The sequence below is a fragment of the Vicugna pacos genome, chromosome 6 (assembly GCF_048564905.1).
Source record: "Vicugna pacos chromosome 6, VicPac4, whole genome shotgun sequence".
Taxonomy (NCBI): Eukaryota; Metazoa; Chordata; class Mammalia; order Artiodactyla; family Camelidae; genus Vicugna; species Vicugna pacos.
Genome location: NC_132992.1, coordinates 33,864,734 through 33,883,903, shown reverse-complemented (window position 1 = coordinate 33,883,903; position 19,170 = coordinate 33,864,734). Strand labels below are relative to the sequence as shown.

The 19,170-nt window shown below is 50.8% G+C and overlaps 2 protein-coding genes across 3 annotated transcripts; one reads left to right on the top strand and one right to left on the bottom strand.

Moving 5' to 3' along the window:
* Positions 1 to 36: 36 nt before the first annotated feature.
* KHNYN (KH and NYN domain containing) lies at positions 37 to 9,320 on the bottom strand. 2 transcript variants are annotated; one of them, XM_072962866.1, is made up of 8 exons: positions 9,195 to 9,320; positions 8,212 to 8,432; positions 6,283 to 7,403; positions 6,000 to 6,130; positions 5,817 to 5,913; positions 3,145 to 3,252; positions 2,834 to 2,935; positions 37 to 2,277 (listed from the first exon to the last, which is right to left on the bottom strand). In XM_072962866.1, the coding sequence occupies exons 2-8, from the start codon at positions 8,410 to 8,412 to the stop codon at positions 2,025 to 2,027; spliced, it is 2,013 nt and encodes a 670-aa protein (XP_072818967.1). In that variant the 5' UTR covers positions 8,413 to 8,432; positions 9,195 to 9,320; the 3' UTR covers positions 37 to 2,024. The 2 variants fall into 2 exon arrangements, with proteins under 2 accessions (XP_072818967.1, XP_072818966.1); XM_072962865.1 differs by having other exon boundaries at positions 9,060 to 9,260.
* Positions 9,321 to 9,500: 180 nt separating this feature from the next.
* Positions 9,501 to 13,833, top strand: CBLN3 (cerebellin 3 precursor). The gene is made up of 3 exons (XM_006217300.4): positions 9,501 to 10,520; positions 10,814 to 10,933; positions 11,269 to 13,833. Exons 1-3 carry the CDS (start codon positions 10,221 to 10,223, stop codon positions 11,464 to 11,466), a joined length of 618 nt encoding a protein of 205 aa, XP_006217362.1. The 5' UTR covers positions 9,501 to 10,220; the 3' UTR covers positions 11,467 to 13,833.
* Positions 13,834 to 19,170: the final 5,337 nt, after the last annotated feature.

The window sequence follows — 19,170 nt, the reverse complement described above, 5'->3', positions numbered from 1 at the left end:
ATGCAGAAACCTATCAAAACAACAAACTCAACCCTATCAGGTGAAAAAAAGTGTTCATCAAGGACTCTGTCCCTTTTTATTGACCCTGGTATCTGCCATAGCTTGACCAGTAGTTCTTCTGGCCCCCAATTCAGGCCATATTAATCAATCTCCTTTCTTCTGAGGGGACTGTGTTGTCTTTGAGTCACTGTCACCTCCCCATCCACCCACTCTCCAACACACCTGCCCCCAGCCTAGCAGAATAGTGATGATCATCACCACTGAGGGGCAGGGGGCGAAGACACTGGGAGCCAGGGACCCTCTCCATCATCATTCAGCTCTGAATGCTAGCTGCTGCTAACAAGGATCTGGGGTGATTTCAACTCAACTCCCTATGCCATTCAGGGAACAGAAGTCAGAGCCTAAAAAAGGACCATGCCCAGGGACTTGCTGCAGGGCCCAGACAGCACAGAACTCAGGGGCACTTGTTCCACTTCTTTATCTGGTCTTGGACCCTCTAGGAAGTTGACTGGCTCTGTACCGTTCCTGAGGGAATGACCGGTCCCAAAGACAGAAGTAACAGAAAAGCCTATTGGGGGCTGCACTAAAGGAAGGACAATTAATACTGTTCAAGGCTGGCCGTGCTGCCTCAGAGGCAGGAAACTCCCTGGCACAGGAGGACTTCAAGCAGATACAAGACAATGACTTATAGGAATCAGGGTGGAGAGAGAGTGTCCGGATGTGACAGCAGTTGGTCTGGTGGCCAGTCAGGTACCTTCTGACTGATTCTTGGGTTTCCTTCCTCCAGATAACTGGTTCCTCTAGCTACAGCCTCTATACATCCTCCCATCCCCATACACACACAGAGAGAGCAGAAGTGGGCTTTGCTTTATGCAACATATGTGTTCGGTAGAGAAAACACTAGGGTCAGAGCACATGAACGTTGTCCTCACAGAGCATGGCTTCATCGGTTTGCTGAATGCTCAACGCCTGAGCAAGTGCGGTAACCGGGGACTGGGGACTTTCTGACACATTCGTTCATCTGTAAACACCTGAATGCAACGGGAGAGCTGCCATTGATAGGAACGAACCCTGAGAGTATTCTGGTAATGCCAACAGCCACCCCTAATTAACTGTTCTGTAAATGTGGATTTGGGGGGTTGCCCAAAGGGATGCAGCCATTACAGGGCACATTATACTGAGGATGCAGTGTTCAAATCTAGGGCACAGGCCCTGGGGAAAGAGGAGGTTTTGGTTAGGACACCTGTGCAGCCACAGACACACCTGAGACTTGGTCCAAGTACCTTTCCTCCCAGGAGCTTTCCTCTGTGTTCTCCTCTCTCCTCCCAACAGGCATTCTTACCCCTTACCCTTGTAGGCAGAAGTAAAGAGCAAGATCAATCAAGGTCACAGACAGGAAGAGCTGAAACCAGAAGCCAAGTCTCCCTCTGCCTTCTCCGCCAGCTCCCTGCTGCCCCAATGTGACCCAGACCCCAGAACACTAGTCTTTCCAGGGCCCAGCATTCCCTTCGATGTGCCCAGGAGCCCAGCCAGGACTGGGAAGCATCCTGTCCTCTGGCCATCAGAGCAGGAGCCAAGAGGAGGAAAGGCTTAGCTTCCTTTTCACCTGTTCCACATTCCCCTCCCGCCCACCCTAGCCTCCCTAGCCTCCATCCCCAGCTCAACGTGGAGGAGGGGCCGGCCGTCCCAATCTCCAGGACCCACCCTTTCCAGCAGACCCCACTCCCTACAGAAACCCTGCATAAGGCAAGGTTGAGAAGTTAAAACTGAGCAGAACCTCCTGAGAGCTGGTTGAGGTCCTGGCTCAAGAAGAGATCAGGTCACTTCCGGACCTGTCCCCGAAGTGCCCCAGGCAAGAGCATTCCCCACACCACAAATGCTCTAACTCAGTGCTTCCCTGACCCAAAGCACCAACTCAGGGTGAGTCTGGGTCAGGGTCTGAGCAGCAGAGGGACCCTCACAGAATGAGCTGAGCTGGGTGAGGCTGAAGCTGATGGGGTGGCAGCCACTCAGAGACATGAGGCTCAAAAGTTGAGACTGAGCAGGGCCTCGGAGAGCTGGTTAATGTCCCGGCAGTATGGCTCCCGCTGCAGGATGAAGTCCACCTTGTGATCCTGGCCCCAGAACACCTCCAGCAGTTGGCGCCGGAGCCGCTCTGTCTCCCGCGTCTTCCGAATGCCAGCACTGCCTTTTTCCTCCTCTTTTCTCCCCTGCTGCTGATTACCAGGTTCTGCAAAGCCCCTGGAGGAATGCTGAGCCTTAGAAGACCCCTGTGCCCTGGGAAGAAGCAGAGAACCCAGGAAGAGCTGATGAGCATTGGGGAGGAAAATTAGAGTCCAGTGGGCCTCCCCAGTCCCCGACTCCCAGTTAACTGCCCTGCCTAGTCCTGGCTATGGGGCGCGACCCTGCAGTTCCAGGAACTGACCGCTGAGTGGCAGTATCAACCCACTTCGAAAGGGAAGATAGACCGTTCCTTTGGAACCCGGAAGGTGAACCTGCCGCTAGTTCTAGCCTAATAAATTAATCACTTTGTGTCCAGCAGAGGGAGTGTTCAACACAACTGGCTGTAAGTAGAAGCAACCATCTTCCAAATAACTCCACCCAATGCACTGATTAGGAAAAACAGGAAGCAGGAGCTCCCCTCCCAGCCAGGAGGGTCTGCATCAGGACTCCCTGGGAAGCCATGAAAGGCCCAGCCTAAGGCAACGTGAACTCCTACAGAATAAAGCGGGCCCAGGTTGAGGTCATTCTTCCCGCAGTCCTCCAGACTTGTATGGCCCTTGCAGGGCCAGGGCCAGGGCTGCGGGCTGCCTAGGAGAGTCTGAGACATTACCTGACTGGCTTCTTCAGAAACTCATCCAGTGTGGGGCCGTTTCGCCCCAGCGGGTCATCAGGCACCATGAAGAGGTTTCCCACGAAGGTGAAGGGCAGCAGGCTGGATGGGCGACGGAGACCGTGTGGTCAGAGAGGGGTCCTTGCCCACCTCCCAGACAGCCAAGACCAACACCACCAGAAGCGGCCGGCTACCGTCCTTCACAAAGCAACATCAGCCCCTTCCCAGAGTCCTCACCCGGTGGCAGAGCAGAGCTGGTTTTAGAGAAAGGTCTGAGTCCGTGCCCTGTTCTCAGGGGAGGGCTCCCTCACCGCTCTCTGATGATTGCCATCCACTTCTCAGACTCCTCCGCCAGATCCCGGAACTGGTCGTTGGAGACGATGATCCCATCAGTCTCTTCAGCCAGCTTCACCATGAACCTGTCTCAAAAACCACGGCAGCCACATTGGGATTCTCCAAGGTCCCAACCCCAAAGAGCGTTACCAACTCCGATGACGCACTTCTGGAGACAGAGATTTGGGCCCCTCACCTTGACCCAGGTGACTGACTGGATACAGGTGCCAGGGGTTAGAAAGGAAACAATGAATCCAATGTGGTCCGCCATTAGCATCCCCTCTGGTCACCACAGTCCTCCACCCAACACTCTCTGCCTTGTTAGTAAGAGACAGAAAGATCCAGCTCTGTCTCTCTTTTACCCTACCCCACCAATCAGTCACAAATCTATCATGCTCCTCCGCTGAAAAGCCTTCCACTCTGCCCCCTTCCTTTCCAGTCCAACCATCACCACCTGAGCTACCTGGACATAGCAACTGAGCAGGTCCCCTGCCCCCAGCCATTCACTACCCTCCAGTCTCTCCTGTCCTTCCCCAAGAGAACATGCTCCCCTACACAGAAGTCTTTCATACTTGCCCTTTATAGAAAATTTCCACGTGCCCAGGCATGGCACCCAAGGCCTCCTAGAACCGAGCTCCAAGCCACCCTTATGGCCTTATATCTCCCCATACTCCCTAATGTACTCTCAGCTCCTGCCAGAATCAATGATCAGATTACACCCTGTTCTCCAAACATGCCCTGTGCTGTCCGACCTTCATGTTTCTCAAACTGTTCCCTCCATCTGGAAGGTGTTTCCCAAACCTCACAGATGAACAGAATCACCAGGATGACTTCTAAAAAACAGATGCCTGGGCCCCCTTTAGTCACCCCACAGGATTCCACAGGACGTGGGCAGGACTCATGAGATGCGTCCTTTCTAGCAGGTTTAGAAACCAAGAGATCCAACACATGCCATGTCCTTCTCAATCGACAAAAAGCTCTCAAATCCCTGCCTTCCCACAAAACCCCAGCCAGAAGGGGGATCCCTTTCCTCCAAATTCTGTAGTGTTTGATTGACAGTTTCTTTGGGCTCTTTGAAGTCAAGAATCAAGTCTTCCCTGATTCCTTGCATTCCTGCCTCCTTTGGCAGGCCATGCACCTAGTGCTAAGCGGGCAGTCACTGTTCGAAAGACAGTGTGGTATAGAGGGGCCTAATAATCAGGATTTGGGGTGACAGATGTCTGATTCTGAGTTTTTGTACAGGAAACAAATTAAAGAGATGACAGATAAATGTATATAGTATCTTACAAAGTACAAAAAGCATTTTCAAGTTCAGCATATTTTACTATTATCATGTTACTCCACACACACAGTATTCTGTAGGCCTGCGCTCTGCACCACTGTGCTTATTCACGCAATTAGGCAAAATTCCAAATTCATATTGTGCTGTCTGCCTACCAGGACCTACACAACTGTACAGACACATGCCTTTAAGATTTATTACAACTGACTCAGTTTTGAGTTTTAACTCTATGTCAATGCTGGCATGGAAAGAAGGTTCCACATCTTGGATAACCTGTGAAATCCAGACATAAAACAGTAACATCGGCAGAATGTGCCCTGCCTTCTTGGAGAATATCATTTACTCATTGGGGAGTAAAAGTGAAGTATTTGAAAAGACAAAATATATAACCACTACAGTTTGGAAACTAGTCTTTATATTTAAACCTGAAAGTCCTGGAGAATAGAGAACTTGTCACTGTACATTGTTTTAATTGGTTAGCTTTTAAAATCCGCCCATCTCCCACACTGCTTGCATGCTGGGAAGGGAAAATGCTCCGTGTTTTTCATTTAAACCATCTGGCAGCTTTAAGTTCTCATTTTCCCTTTGCCACTTCGTAGCCCTTGCCAAGGGAGTTAACCACTCTTACCCTCTGTCTCTGTTTCTGGATGAGAGAGGTGAGACCCTCTGCCACACTTGATGGGTCCGTGAAAAATTAAGGAATATCACCGTCCTCCTGCCTAGCATGGACTAAGGCAGCAAGCATGTAACTTGGCTTCTTTTGACACTCACAAGGAGGAGGAATGAACGGAAGAGGACTCTGAGACAAAGAGGTTAATCCACTAAGAGACTGGTCCATAGTCAATGACTGTGCAACTTGAGACTCAAATTCAAATCTTCCAAGTCTAAGTCCAGGAATCTTTCAGTATGTCTTTTAATATACCATGTTTTATACAATCTTCTTATTCATGGATTGCATTTCTTCATTTGTTATTATTTTGAACATTTATTCTGGTCTTTCCAGAAGGTGGGGGAGTTTCTCTCTGTGTTTGGACATTTGGGTTTTAAGAGGCATTTGTCAGCTATTCATGTCATCAGCTTTCCCATCCTTCCATTAAACCAGTATTTTCTAGGCAGTAAGGCACTATATAAACACAAGGCATCGTTTAGTTCAGTGAGTGAAAACTGAAGGATGAATGAATGGATAAACACAGTTGTCCACCATCCCTCTCATTCTGCCTGCAGGGCAGGTTTACCTCCCTAGTCGTAGGAGACACTGGCCCTTTTCCTTCGACTCAGGCTTAGAGACAGTGTGAAGGGGCAGGAGCTTTTGTCTCTCCCTCTGGGCTCCCTGAATATCAAGCCTGTGGCCAAGAGAGAAGCAAGTACCTGTCGTCATATGAGGAGATCCTCTTGCCATCCAAGACCCGGGAAGGAGTGAGAGAGAGCAGGCTGAGGGAGTGCAGCTTGTGCAGGAAGTGACCCTCTAGAGAAACAGAGGTGCACAACGGGGTTATCCTCAAGATGGAAGCAGGGCTCATCCCCTGACACTAATGTCCAGGCCCAGCTCACCTCTGACTTTGGCGTCTTTACTGAAGCGCCACTGAGGCACAAAGACAGTGATGTCGCGGTGGCCTCGGTCCCAGAAGTACTGCACGGCAATGGCAATGCCCCGGCTGGAAAAGTAGTGCTGGAGGCCATGCCTGCAGGGGGAAGGGGTCAGCACTCTGGGGCTCCAGAGGAGGGGCTTGGCAGCCTGGCTGGATTGTCCCCCGCTCAGCACATGCCCCCAAGGTGAACAAAATTGCCCATCTCATCCCCCTCCCCAGGACCCTCAGCCCGACCGGGTACTCACACCATGGCCACATTGCTGCCATCAATGACAATATGGCGGAGGTCTGGCTGGCCGGGCACATTGGCAAGACACAGGGTGAAAGGGTCCTGGAGGGCCTCCTGGAAACGCTGTGTGCCGGTCACCAGGTTGCCCCCCCGGGTGCCTCGTTTCCACGGAGACCCCCGACCTCGAGCCATGGCCTGCTGCTTTTCTGCCCTGTCTCCTCTGTCCCCTCGGTCTCCACAGTGCCACGGGGGTTCGGGTGCAGGTGGGGGGCTGGGCACTCTTGGAGGTGAGGCTTTCCCATTATGGAGCCGCTGGAGGAGGGAGGCTCCCCGGAGCTGAGCTGCCTTCTGACAGGGGCCCTGGGCACCAGGAGGCTCACCCTGGACCCAGAACCTTCCTCTTTCCTGGGGCAGCCCCTCTTTCCCCAGGGCCTTCCCTTTCAAGGCCCCTGCCTGCCCTGCCTCTCCTCCCCCTGACTGTGACCTGAAGGCCACTTGTCTCTCCCAGGCTTCTTCCCCGAGCAGCTCCTTCCGCCACAAATCCATCTCCCTGGGACCACTCTGCTTTGCTCCCTCCTTCTCCATAGCATGTCTCTCTCCCCTTGACTCTTGCCACCCTACAGGTCCTGTGTCCAGGGACTCCCTGCCTTCACTCAGGGGAGCCCTGACTCCCTGGTGCTGAGCACCCAGCAGGCCGGGGCTCCCCGGCTCCCAGAAGGGGAAGGCTTGGGGCCCCTGCGCCCTGGATGCCTCTTGCACCAGGCTCAGCAGTTCCTCCTGGACGGCCAGGGGCAGCTGCAGCAGGGCCTCGGTGTGGGCATCCCCCCGGGACTGCAGCAGGGCAGAGAAGTCTCTCAGCACTCCAGCACACTGAGAGGCTCCAGCAGACTGCCCCAGCTGAAAGTCCCAGCTCAGCCGCTCCACCAGCTCCTCCACTCGACTCTGGACCATGACGAAGGCCTCAGTCAGGCCGCTGACCATCAGTGAGCCGGGCGCCCCAGGCACCAGGTGGGCTGATGTGCTCCAGGCCAGGCAATCGAGGAAGAAGCCCTGCGCCCCCAGGAAGATGCAGTGCAGTTTGGGCGGGTAGTGGATTTCATTCTGCAGCTCCGGGCTGCAGAGACCCTTCAAGTACTCCTGGGGGAAAGAGAGGAGGGGGTGGGGGAAAAAAGGAGACTGCTGGAATCCTAAGTGGTCCAGTAGCCCTTTCAGGCCCACTGCTCTCCTCTGAGCTCCGGGATGCCTGGGCAGAGCAATAGAGCCCTACAGATCCTGACACAGGTGGGGGTTAAAAGGGGATTAAGAAACTTACTTCTTTCCCTTTTCAGCTGACAGTCTGTGGCTAAACTTCCATTTAGATCTTGATTCAAGATACTGTTATAATTAATTGGTTAAAAGGCTCTATTCTAAACATTCATGTGTGTGTATGTGTATTATTCCATCATAATGATCATCATGGCTAACTTTTACTGAACTCATGTTTTACATGCTTTGCCTCATTCACAATCACAGTGAGATTACGCTATGATGTGTTATGATTCACATTTTGTAGATAAGGAAACTGAAACTAGGACCATAAGAATGGCATTTGGTGGTGGCGCCTTTACTGACAGCCCTGACTAACTCCGAAGAAAGCAATGTGGCCTCCCACCACACAGAGAATTCCTTGGTGGGGCCTGCTTGCCCAACCAGATTATCTCTACTCTCCCAGAGTATAAACTGATGTGAACTGAATCACTTATCTCCAAGCCCTGGCAGAACCTGGGTCATAACAGCAGAAATGAAACCAAAACTCGAGACAAACAGAGCTGGTCTGGAAGTTCCTCAAAGCTCAGGGCCAGGGAGACAAGCAAGGAGTTTAGATCCTCCCCAGCCCCTCCTCTCTTCTGCCTCCAAGAGGGAGGGAGATATTGTTTCCCTGGAAAGGTCAGGGAGAGGCGTTCACCTTGGCTCTGCTGGCGTTCTCCTTGGGGCCCTCCAGCTGCAGCCAGATGTGAGGGTTCTCAGGGCAGTCCTTCGGGAGGACGCTCATCCCCACCCTGAAGATGCGCTCCACATGGGTTTGCTGCTCCCGCACCTTGTCCTCGGCCTCCGCAGACACGGCAAAGCGGTCAGGGGACGGGGAGCCAGCCCCCCAGGTAGGCATGGCTGCCTGGCTGCCCAGCCCTGGAAGGGGGAAAGGGCAGCTCTGAGCATCGACGTCACCTCAACCCGAATCTTGGTCTCCTGGCCTACACCAGCTATCAACAGGTCGCATCTAGTTACCAATCTGGTAAACAGCACCGGAGGTAACCGGTATTTCAGTCCATCTTGGGGGTAGGAGGGGAATGTCAGATTATCTGGACACGAGGGCCTTCTCTCCGGAGACGAAGCCATGGACAAACAAGGCTGTCTGGCCTTCTGAAAATAATAACCACAGCCCTGAGCAGGAAGGGTAGGGGGATCCAGCTCGATCTGGAGGCCAGGAGTCGATGGATGACTAAAGAGTCCCTCTGCTCAGGGTCTCCGCAATCTCTGGGTCCAACACGGCCTCTTAAACATGAATCCTCACTGGGGCTTGAACTGGGCTGTCCTCTGGGGTCCCCTGTCAGCCATTTCCAAGGTCTAGCCACTCCCATCCCTTCCCCTCCCTCCGCCGTCTGCTGCACCCCTTGGTCGCGCCACGCGCCCCACTAGGGGCCCAGGGGCCGGGCCGGGCCCCGCCCACAGCCGCTGGCGGCCGCCGCCCCCCGACTGCGCTCTGCACTGCGACCTCGGGGTCCCAGGCCCGGGCGCGGGGGAGAGCGCGCCTACCCGCCTCGCCGCCCGCTGCGGACTCAGTCCCGCCGGCGCCGCTCGGTGCCCGCCGGCCCCAGCTTCGCCCGCGCCCCCGACCCAGGGAAGAAGGGCGGGGGGCCCGAATCTGGGCGGGCCTTCCCGATTCCTCACCCAACAGGGACCTCTCTTCCCCACATCACGAACAGTTTTTTGAGTCACTTCCTGGCCCGGGGCGGAGTCAGCTGGGCCCCTCCCGGGGCTGGGCCTGCACGGGGATCGGCGCGCGCCCGCCCCCGCCAGCCGCTGGCTGCTCCCCGCCCCCCTGCCCGGGCCCCCGGCCCCTGCCCCCGCCCCGCCACCGCCTCCGGCCCCGCCCCCGGCCTCCGGCCCCGCCGCGGCCCCGCCCCCTCGCCCGCTGTCGTCACCGACTCTCGCTCCAAGCCTGAGGGTCAGCTCTCCCCGCTCCTCTGGGTTTTCGGTGGCTCCGCGCAGTTGTTTCTCAGGAACGGGGAACCACTAACTGAGAGTCGGAGGTGAAAGGGCCTTAAAGGGACTAATCCTGTCCCTTCGGATGAAGATATGGAAGACCAAGGAAAGAAAGAGACTGGCCCAGGGTCACAGGATAGTGACACTGTTGGCCCAAGCACTTTCCACCAAAACAAATGTGGGGAAAACACAAGGACACTCTCTTGTTTCCAACAAGAAAAGAGGAAAAGAGGCTGCTAGGAGGGATTCTGAAGAGGGGAGGAGTGAGGAGGAGGAAGAGGCTGCAGGAACTGTCTCACATATATGCACGCACTCACACATATGCACACATGCACACACATTCTCAGGCATACACCCGTGTTCTCTGTGATCCCAGTTCCAGCCTCCAGTGCTCTTGGGAGGGGCTGCCCTGTGGTTCTGGCTGTAGCCCTCCTGTCTGGCTGCCTCGTTTCTCCTCTCCCTCCCAGAGCCCAACTGCTGTCATTTTGTGCCCTGCCAAGGAGGAGGGAACTGCAGTGACAGCAGGAGTGAGAGGCAAGACAGAATCTTGGGGCACAGAGAGGTATGGAGAGGGAGATGCCAAGACCAGGTGACAGTGAGTCCCAGAGAGAGAGCTGAGAGGCAGGGTGTGGGGTGGTTAGAGCCTAGGGGAGAGAAGGGCAAACCAAGGAACAGAAAGAGAAGGCTTGTGGGTCACAGAGCCACTCAGCCATGCTGGGAGCAAAGCGACACTGGCCACCAGGTCCCTTACTCAGCCCCAGGCTGCCCTTGGCCCTGACACTTCTGGCCCTGAGGGCCGGGTGGGCCCAGGAAGGGACAGAGCCAGTTCTCCTGGAAGGTGAATGCCTGGTGGTCTGTGAGCCTGGCCGAGCTGCTGCAGGGGGGGCCGGGGGAGCAGCCCTGGGGGAGGCGCCCCCTGGAAGAGTAGCATTTGCTGCAGTCCGAAGCCACCACCATGAGCCATCAGGAGAGATTGGCAACGGCACCAGTGGGGCCATCTACTTCGACCAGGTAATCCCCCTGCCTTGCAAAGACCTGGAATCGCTCTCCAAGCCCGCTCTGCTGCTAAGGAAACAGCCCCTGCTGTGGCCAGTTGTCCCCAAGCCCCACTGCCTGTCTCCCTTCCCTTCACTCCCATCACACCCTCCTTGACTTTTCTCACCATTTCTTTTGAATCCGTGCATTCCTGAGTCTACTTGCCACTCCTTCCTTTCCTTACTCACTGTCCCTTCCCCCAACTCCGAGGTTTCCCTGAGGCCCCAGGCATCCCTGAACCCCACTCAGCAAGGGTCTACTTCCCACAGGTCCTGGTGAACGAGGGCGGTGGCTTTGACCGGGCCTCGGGCTCCTTCGTGGCCCCTGTCCGGGGTGTCTACAGCTTCCGGTTCCATGTGGTGAAGGTGTACAACCGCCAAACCGTTCAGGTGAACTGAACACTAAGCCCTGCCCCATCCCCGGCTCTGGAGGTGGGGGAGGGTAATAAGTGGAGCCCAGCTGACCCTCAGGTAGACCTCCATTGACCTGCATCCTGTGGAGCCCAGAAGCAAGGAGGAAAGGTCCTGCCTGGCAGAGAGTGTGAAGGAGGTGCAGAGTCCAACATTGCCCCCCGCCCTGGCCCTCTCAGGAGAGTGTGCTGAGCCCCAGATTCCCAGGTTCCAGAGTGTCCCTCTGGAGCTGGAGAGAAAGGAGGAAGCTCTCAGAAAAGTGGGGGTCCTGAGACAAGGGCCGGGAGAGGTGCTGACTGGGCTCCCCTCCTCAGGTGAGCCTGATGCTGAACACATGGCCTGTCATCTCAGCCTTTGCCAATGACCCTGACGTGACCCGGGAGGCAGCCACCAGCTCTGTGCTCCTGCCCCTGGACCCTGGGGACCGGGTATCTCTGCGCCTGCGTCGAGGGAACCTGCTGGGTGGCTGGAAATACTCCAGCTTCTCTGGTTTCCTCATTTTCCCACTCTGAGGACTCTAGCCTTTCAAGGATGGTAATCTAGGCCCTGACTTCTGTCCTCTGCCCTCTCCTGCCCCAGAAGCAGCACCTTTAGTGTGGGAGAGGGGATCCCTCTGGCTGCCTATATTCCACCTCCTTGCATGGGACCCTGTGCCATACATCCAAGATGAAGAGTAGAGCTGTGGTGTCTCGGGACCTGCCCCTCTTACTCCACCCCCACAATTGCCTCCCAGCCTCCCACTGCATCTCCTTCTGCCAGCTGCCCTAGGGTCAGGGCAGGGTTTGGCAGGTAGGGAGGCAGGGGCTACTTTGCAGACTCTGCTCCTCCTGCCCCCATCCCCAACTCAAGCTTCCTGCTCAGTGCTATTTGGGAACAGGTGGTACAGGTGAGCCTGACAGGCACCTACAGGGGACCAGATGGACCAGCCTCAGTGTGCTCTGCAGGCTCCTTCCTGTGAGGAGTGCCAGCATCACAGATCTCAGCCAGCACAGTCAGAAGCTGAGCCAGCAGTGTGTGGGCTGGGACGGGAGGTTCAACCAGTAGAAGGAGTGTGGGGTGGTCCACAGAGCAGCCCGGAGCCTGTGGCTGGGGCAGCAAGAAGGGGACATGCGCCCAGCCCAAACACAGTACATATTTTTCATGTACCTTGGGGCAGCCAGCAGGCAGTGAACCTGGTGCCTGTCTGTTTCAAATCCCAGATGGACTCTGGCCCTCACCTCCCCACCCAGGACACGTGGTGTGTATGTTTGCTTTGGCCGAGAGTGGTTATATAGAGCTGCCTTTGGAGGCTGGTGATGGAGGTCAGTCACACGTGGGCAAGTGTAGATCTCCAGGTATGGAACACATCAGTGACCGTGGCTACCCCCTGGAACTGGTCCACCTTTATAGTCTGAACTATAATCGCTTCGTGCTCTGAGCACCACTTCCTTCCTCCCAGCTCTCTCAGTGACCTTCACTGTACCTGCTCAACACTATCCCATCACCTTTCTTCTTTCTCCTGGTCTGTACTGTCTTATCCTCCTTCTTAAAAGTCCAATTACCTTGGATTCCATGACTCACCCCTTCAACCACTCTCCTGCCAGTGTTATAAATTTTGTCTCGCCTGTCTGTCCCATTGGCCCAGCATGGACAAATCTACCAATAAAGTAGAGAATAGTGATCAGTGAGACCCTGTAGGATCACTAAAGAGAGAAGATGCCATTACAATTTGGTTCAGGGCTTATAGGGTACAAGAAGATATGTTGTAGAGAAAATAAATGTCACTATATGTTAGAGTCAAATAAAAAAGGATTTGGTAGTGCTTGAGTTAAATAGGAAATACCAGTGTGAATTTGTGGTTTTCAAAAGAAATAACTTTTTCAAACTTTGTCACTAAAGTAGCATAGAAACAACATCAGGAAAAATCCGATATGCATTCTTAGCACCTGGATCTTTGCCTCAAATATTACTCACTTTTAAAAGGACTCAGGGTTTCTTGAAGAATAGAGCCATAAATAACTCTAGGCATGGAACATGTTATTGAAGACAAAAAGCAAGGATACTTTTTTTAAATGTACAGCTTAGAGATGAGAAGGCAAAGGAACCAATTTTATAGGCTCCTAACTGACATTCTGTGACAATTTGATAATCAAAAGAAAAATAGTACAGTTAATTGGAACAAGGTGAATTTTTAAAATCCATGACTCTTGTGATTTTCAAAAAGGAAAAAGTCACTGTAAAATATGCAAAAAGGTAGTTAATATACTATGTGAAGTATGAATATAATAGAATATTTTTAGTTAATTTTGGTAAGTAAAAGAGTATAAATATAATATAGCAGATATTTTATCTATTCATAAAATACATTTATTTTTCTTTATCTGCATAAGTAGGGAAGGGTGGATACAGAGAACTGTGAGTGATTCCAGAAAAAAACTGGAACTTTACCAAGAATGAAAGAGACTGATTGGCACCATCTGGTCATACGTTACAACTAGGAAGAAAGTCCAACAGTGTGTTACATGATGATGAATTAGTCAAACATCCAAAAGATAACTGGCCACTGCTCAAACCTGATCCATCATCTCTTAGAAAGAGAGCTTCTATACTACCCTACTAATTGTAAGGAGATTACAGAGACAATAAAATGCAAAATCATAATAGCTTGAACAAGATAATGGATTATTTCTGTCTCACATAGAAGAATCTGCAAATAAAGGGTCAAGGGATGGGTGGCAGTTTTATGATCATCACAGCCCAGTTTCCTTTCTTGATGTTCTACCATCTTTAGCATATCATCTCCTGACCCAAGATGGCTCCTTGTGCTCCAACCATTACATCAGCCTTACAGCCCCCAGGAAGAAAGAAAGAAGAAAGGGCACACCCATTTCCTTTTAAAGAAACTTTTTGAAAGGTGCACCCAACACTTCTTTTTTTTTTTTTTCGATTATTTTTTTTGAATGTACAATGAGGGAAGTCTAGGATCACAGCATGATTTACTAATAGAACTATGACCATAAACCATGTATCTTGTTTCCTAGTTAAGACTCTGCATTCTCTCTTCCTCTCTGTCTCTTTCTTTTTTTTTTTCCCCTGGGAGTGGGGTGAGGTAATTATGTTTATTTACTTACTTTTTTAGTGGAGGTACTAGGGGTTGAACCCAGGACCTCATGCATGCTAGGCATGCAGTTTACCAATGAGCTATACCCTCCTCCCCACCCAACATTTCTGATTGCATCTCACTGGCTAGCATTTAGTCACAACCTGGCCACACCAGGCAAGGGAGAGAGGCTAGGAAACAGAGTCTTTAGTCCAGGCAGCCATGCCTAGCTGAAAGTCAGGAGTTATATAAGAAGAAGAGGAGATGGGATATTGGAGAAAGCAACAATATCAGGGCCACTGGGGAAGTTTTTTATAAATGCAAATGAGCTAGGTAAATTTATACAATAATGGCAGTAAAGTTATTGTATTAGTTTTCTATTGCTGTAAAACAATTGCAACAAAGTTAGTGTCTTAACACAACTTTGACCTATTTACTATCTTACAGTTTCTGTGAGTCAGAAGTCCAGCACAGCATGACTGGATTCTCTGCTCGGGATTTTATTAGGTCAAGAGCCAGGTGTAAGCAGGGCTGCCTTCCTTACTGAAATGGTGCAGTCCACTCCCAAGCACATTCAGAAATCAGTTCCTTGTGGTTGTAGGATTGAGGTCCCTGACTATCAGTCTTCGGGTTAACAATGTCAGACCAAGTCCTTCTCACAGTTTGAGTCTCTGACCTACCCTTCTGCCATGCCTCTGACTTGAGTGGAGAAAATTCTCTGATTTTAAGGACTAGTGTGATTAGACTGGGCCACCCAGATAAACCAGGATAATCTCTCTATTTTAAGGCCCATAACTTTAATTACATATGAAAATGTCCCTTTGGCATTAAACACAACTTATTCAGTGGTTCCAGGGATTCAGGCATGGATATCTTTGGGACATCTGCATATCACAGTCATTAAATTTAAAGATGACATCATTTAAAGAAAAAAACACCCGGTTACAGTATGCTTAATACATGGAAAAGGTGTGGGCTTGAAATTTCCCAAGATATGTAGGATAAATACTGTCTCAAAGTTCCATCGTCTTAGAAGGTAAAAGCAGTGTCCAGGTCCCAACCAAGAATTCACTGATTAAACCCAAAACTTCATCTGCACTGAGATAATACTCCTCTTTTGTATATCCAAATTCAAAAATTGTTCTGAACTGAGACAGTGTCCTCTTGGGTCTACAAACCCATTTTTATAATGAGTTTAAGTGTAGGTGTAATACATTTTATAATCCTTGCAAGATGTATGTGCTTTACCAAAATGTTTATGCTTTTAGAGAAGCTGACATATTATACTGGCGATTCTACTGAAATGTGTAGGGGTATTTAAGTTTGCAACCAATGTTTAAATAATTTGATTTCTAAAATGTGTAGATTTTGACTTGTTGGTTATATAAATGGTGTTTAAATATTTAGACGGTTTTTGCTTAAGTAGGCTTATGAAGTAAATATATTAAACAAACAATAAATACAGCACAGATGGTAGCCAGTGTTCCTCTCCAGGCACAAAAATCTCCTAGGACTTAAAGGATCCTAAGAATAGAATCCAACTGTCCGCCTTCCCTACGCCCATGCCCTGGCAGCTGATTCCTACAGAGAGAAGCCCCGCTGAAGGATTAGCTGTGGATCTAAATCCCTGGTCTCCAGCCACCTCTGGTCCTCAATCCTCCAGGCAATTCTTCCGTGCTTTCCTTTGCCATCTTCTTTCCTCATTTTCCCCGGAATCCAAATGAAGCCTTCTGTTCTCTCCTTAAAACTTTTACCCCTCCACCTCTGTCCCCACCTCCAGCAGCAGACTCCTCACCGTCTACATCACTGAGAAAGCAGAAACACTGAGAGGAACCCTTCCCACCTCCACCTCCGGAAACTCACCGTCCTCCTCATCTCTCCGTCTTCCTATCTGACCCAGGAGAAGTCGTGTCCTTTCTTCTGTCAAGGTGGCTATCTTCATCCACCAGTCATGGATTCCGTGTCCTGCAAACATACCCTTTTCTCTTCCTCTCCTCCTTCTTGTATGTTCAACGTCTCCCCCCTACTCACTCCTTCTCTTTAGCAGTTAGATAGACTCAAGTCTCTTAACTCTCAAAGAGAAGGTGGGTATGGAAACAGTGGTAGACATACAGCTGTCCTCAGCTTTATGTGCTTCCGCAGCTCGTCAGCATCACGTCTCCTCCCCTTTAGAGCCAAGTATCTATGCTCACCACCGATTGCTCACCCCTTAAGTCAACTGTGGCCTTTGCTGCTCCACCTAAATTGCCCTCAGCTGGTCACTCATGATTTCTGAGTCACTGATGTCACTATCTTCTAGTCCTCTGTTACTCAAACTCTCCCTAACATGTAATCCTGTTGGCCACCCCCTCCTTCTAGAAGCATCCCCTGCCCCGCTTCCCTGACCCTGCATGCTCTGGGCTCTCCCTCCACTTCTCTTCTCAGGTCGGTTTCTTTCTCAGGCTTCTGTACCTCTGCCCATCTCCTAAAAGTTGATGTCCCTCAAGGTTATGCCCTAGGATTTCTGTTGTCCTGACACACCCTCAGAAGCTCCAGTCTCCATCCATTGCCAACTACTTCCACATGTTTTGTCTCTACACAGGACCTCCCTCCTAAACCTCAGACTTCTACGTTGGCCATCCCACCTTAAAATCAACCTACTAAAATTAGAGTCTTTCCTCCCTAAATCTGTTCTTCCTCCCTTAGTCTCTGTGTCTAAAAATGGAACCTCCCTGTTGCCCAAACCAAACATCAGCTATGATCCTCAATTCCTCCCTCTCCTGTAGCCTCCACATCCAGTCACTGACATCCATCAGTTCCATCCGTTGTTCCCCACCAATCCTGACTCAAGCCACCAATATCTTAGATCGAGTCCTATGAAAGCTTCCTAACCGTCCACTTGGCCTCCAGTTTTGCTTCTCTGAATCCATGCTCCACACTGGGGTTGCCATAGTGATCTATTTAAATAAACGTCACTGCCTAAAGCCCTTTAGGGGATCCCGGGGGAGGGAGAGGGTCTAGAATTAAATCCATATTTCTTAATGTGATTTTTCAGGTTTTTAGCAATCCAGCTGCTGCAATCTCCCCTAATTCATTTTTCACCATCTACAAGACTGTGGAAATTTATGAAACAGCACCATTTATTAGCTGAGGGAAAACAGTACACCTTGTGCGTCAGGGGACCCACAGCTGGTACTAAATTAAGCGTATGCAGATTATGATCTGTTGGATGAGGAGGCATAGCCGCCACATAGGATTGGCAGGTATCTCGCAGAGAAAGGGAGGCAGTGAGTTGGGGAAAGGCAGTCCTCCATCCCAGGTCGCAAGCGAGGTGGTAGCAAGCACCTGTTACGTATAAGGTGGTTGGGATGGAGGTCACTCCCTTTACATAGGCTCAGCCTCAAATGGTCATTTTAAAAGGTGCCTCAGGAAAAGCAAAGCAGGAATTTGAGGCAGGAGTCCTAAACTTCTGTCCTCATCTAAATGTGCAGATTCTGGGTGTGAGCACAGTCGTCATCCTGTGAAATGCCTAGGCAGCAACTCAAAATAGCTGTTTTCTCATCACAGCTCAGAAAAAGGGCGTGGCTTCGATTCAAAGTTTATCAGGGCAAGAGAATTGTTCTTGGACCCAACTGAGGTAAACCAGGTCCTGTTTTAGTTCATAAATCATCTTAATCTGGACTTAAACTGAAATGAAGAAGTCTTAACTGACACTATATAATACATTAATAAAAGATGGAGAGGCCATAGGTTAAGGGGGGGGGGGGGAGTAGCTCCAGCAACAAAGTGAATGTACTTGCATGAGAGGCAGTGAGCTTAGTGATAAAGATGGTGGGCACTGGAGTCTCTCACGTAGTAGCTGCACATGACCTTCGGAGAGTTACCCAACGTCTCTGTGCCTCATTTTCTTCCTCTATAAAATGGAGATAGTAATTGTATCTACCCCACAGGCTTGGAAGGCATGGAGCAAGTACTCAATATATGTAAGTTACTGTTACCATAGGAATTAGGAAACAAGTTTTAAAAGTTGTGCACAGCCCAGGGGTTCTTGGACAGTCTTTAAAAAGCAGGAGAGATTTTTGTTTTGTTTTATTATAGTCATTTGTCTGTTACAATGCTTCTTTCTTTCAGGTATGTCCACTTGTACCCAGAAACACAAGGACATAATGAATGGTAGCTAGGAAAAAACAGTATAGCAAAACGTAGGGGGGTCCCCATCTCACCAGATCATTTTATAAGATTACCATCCTGTATACTTTTAAATATAGGAATGAGATACTGTGTGGGTTATTCTTTATATTTTTCTTTGTCTGGGACTATCTGCCTACTGAAGACTTTATAATTTCTCTGTTAGTGCCTTGGGAAAGCTGAGCTCCCAGTGTCCCCAAAGAGAAGGGAAAACAGAGACGATATAAAGGAGAGAAGCAGTGACCAACAGCCCACCATGCCCACAGTGCTCGGCTGTGGACCAATTTCTTTATCTATTCTTCTAAAAGTAGGAGGAATCTCAAATCAGACCTTATAAACTGTACAACAGTGAAGAAGAGAAATCTCACTATCCAAGGGCTCAGAAGCCAATGTGGGTCAGATCTGAGTCTTGCTTAAAGTCCTCTTGAGTAGAAAATAGAGATTTTGCTAAGCCATCTTTCTGTTCAATCTTCCACTTAGGAGTTCTGAACCTTTCACTCACTGCCCTGTCCTAAGAGCATGTGCATTACTTTTGGTGAAGGGGGTTAGGGAAGACAAGACCTCTCTGGATCCTGTGTGAGCTGAGACTTCAGGCCCCCGCACCCTGGGCTCCTGCGCCACACTCCTTCTTTTACCACCTCACACAGTATTTGCTTGTGAAGTTGGCTCCATCATCTGACTGTGCACTGCAAAGGGGCAGAGACCATGCCACTCCCGTCACCTGCCATCCACTCCACACCTAGACAGGGCCTGGCACACAGCAGATGCTCTGTACATACTGGGTGACGGTGTCCATGTAAGCTGGGGAGCTCTCAGGAAGGACAGTTACCTTCCAGCCACTCCGCCCCACTGCCAGTGCTGAACAGAAGTTTGGACAGATGAGAAAAGCAGCAAGAAGCGGAGACCCAAATTCTGGAAGCTTTGCCAGGGTTAGGAAGGTCTCTGCGCCTGAGAGCAAGAACAACAAGTG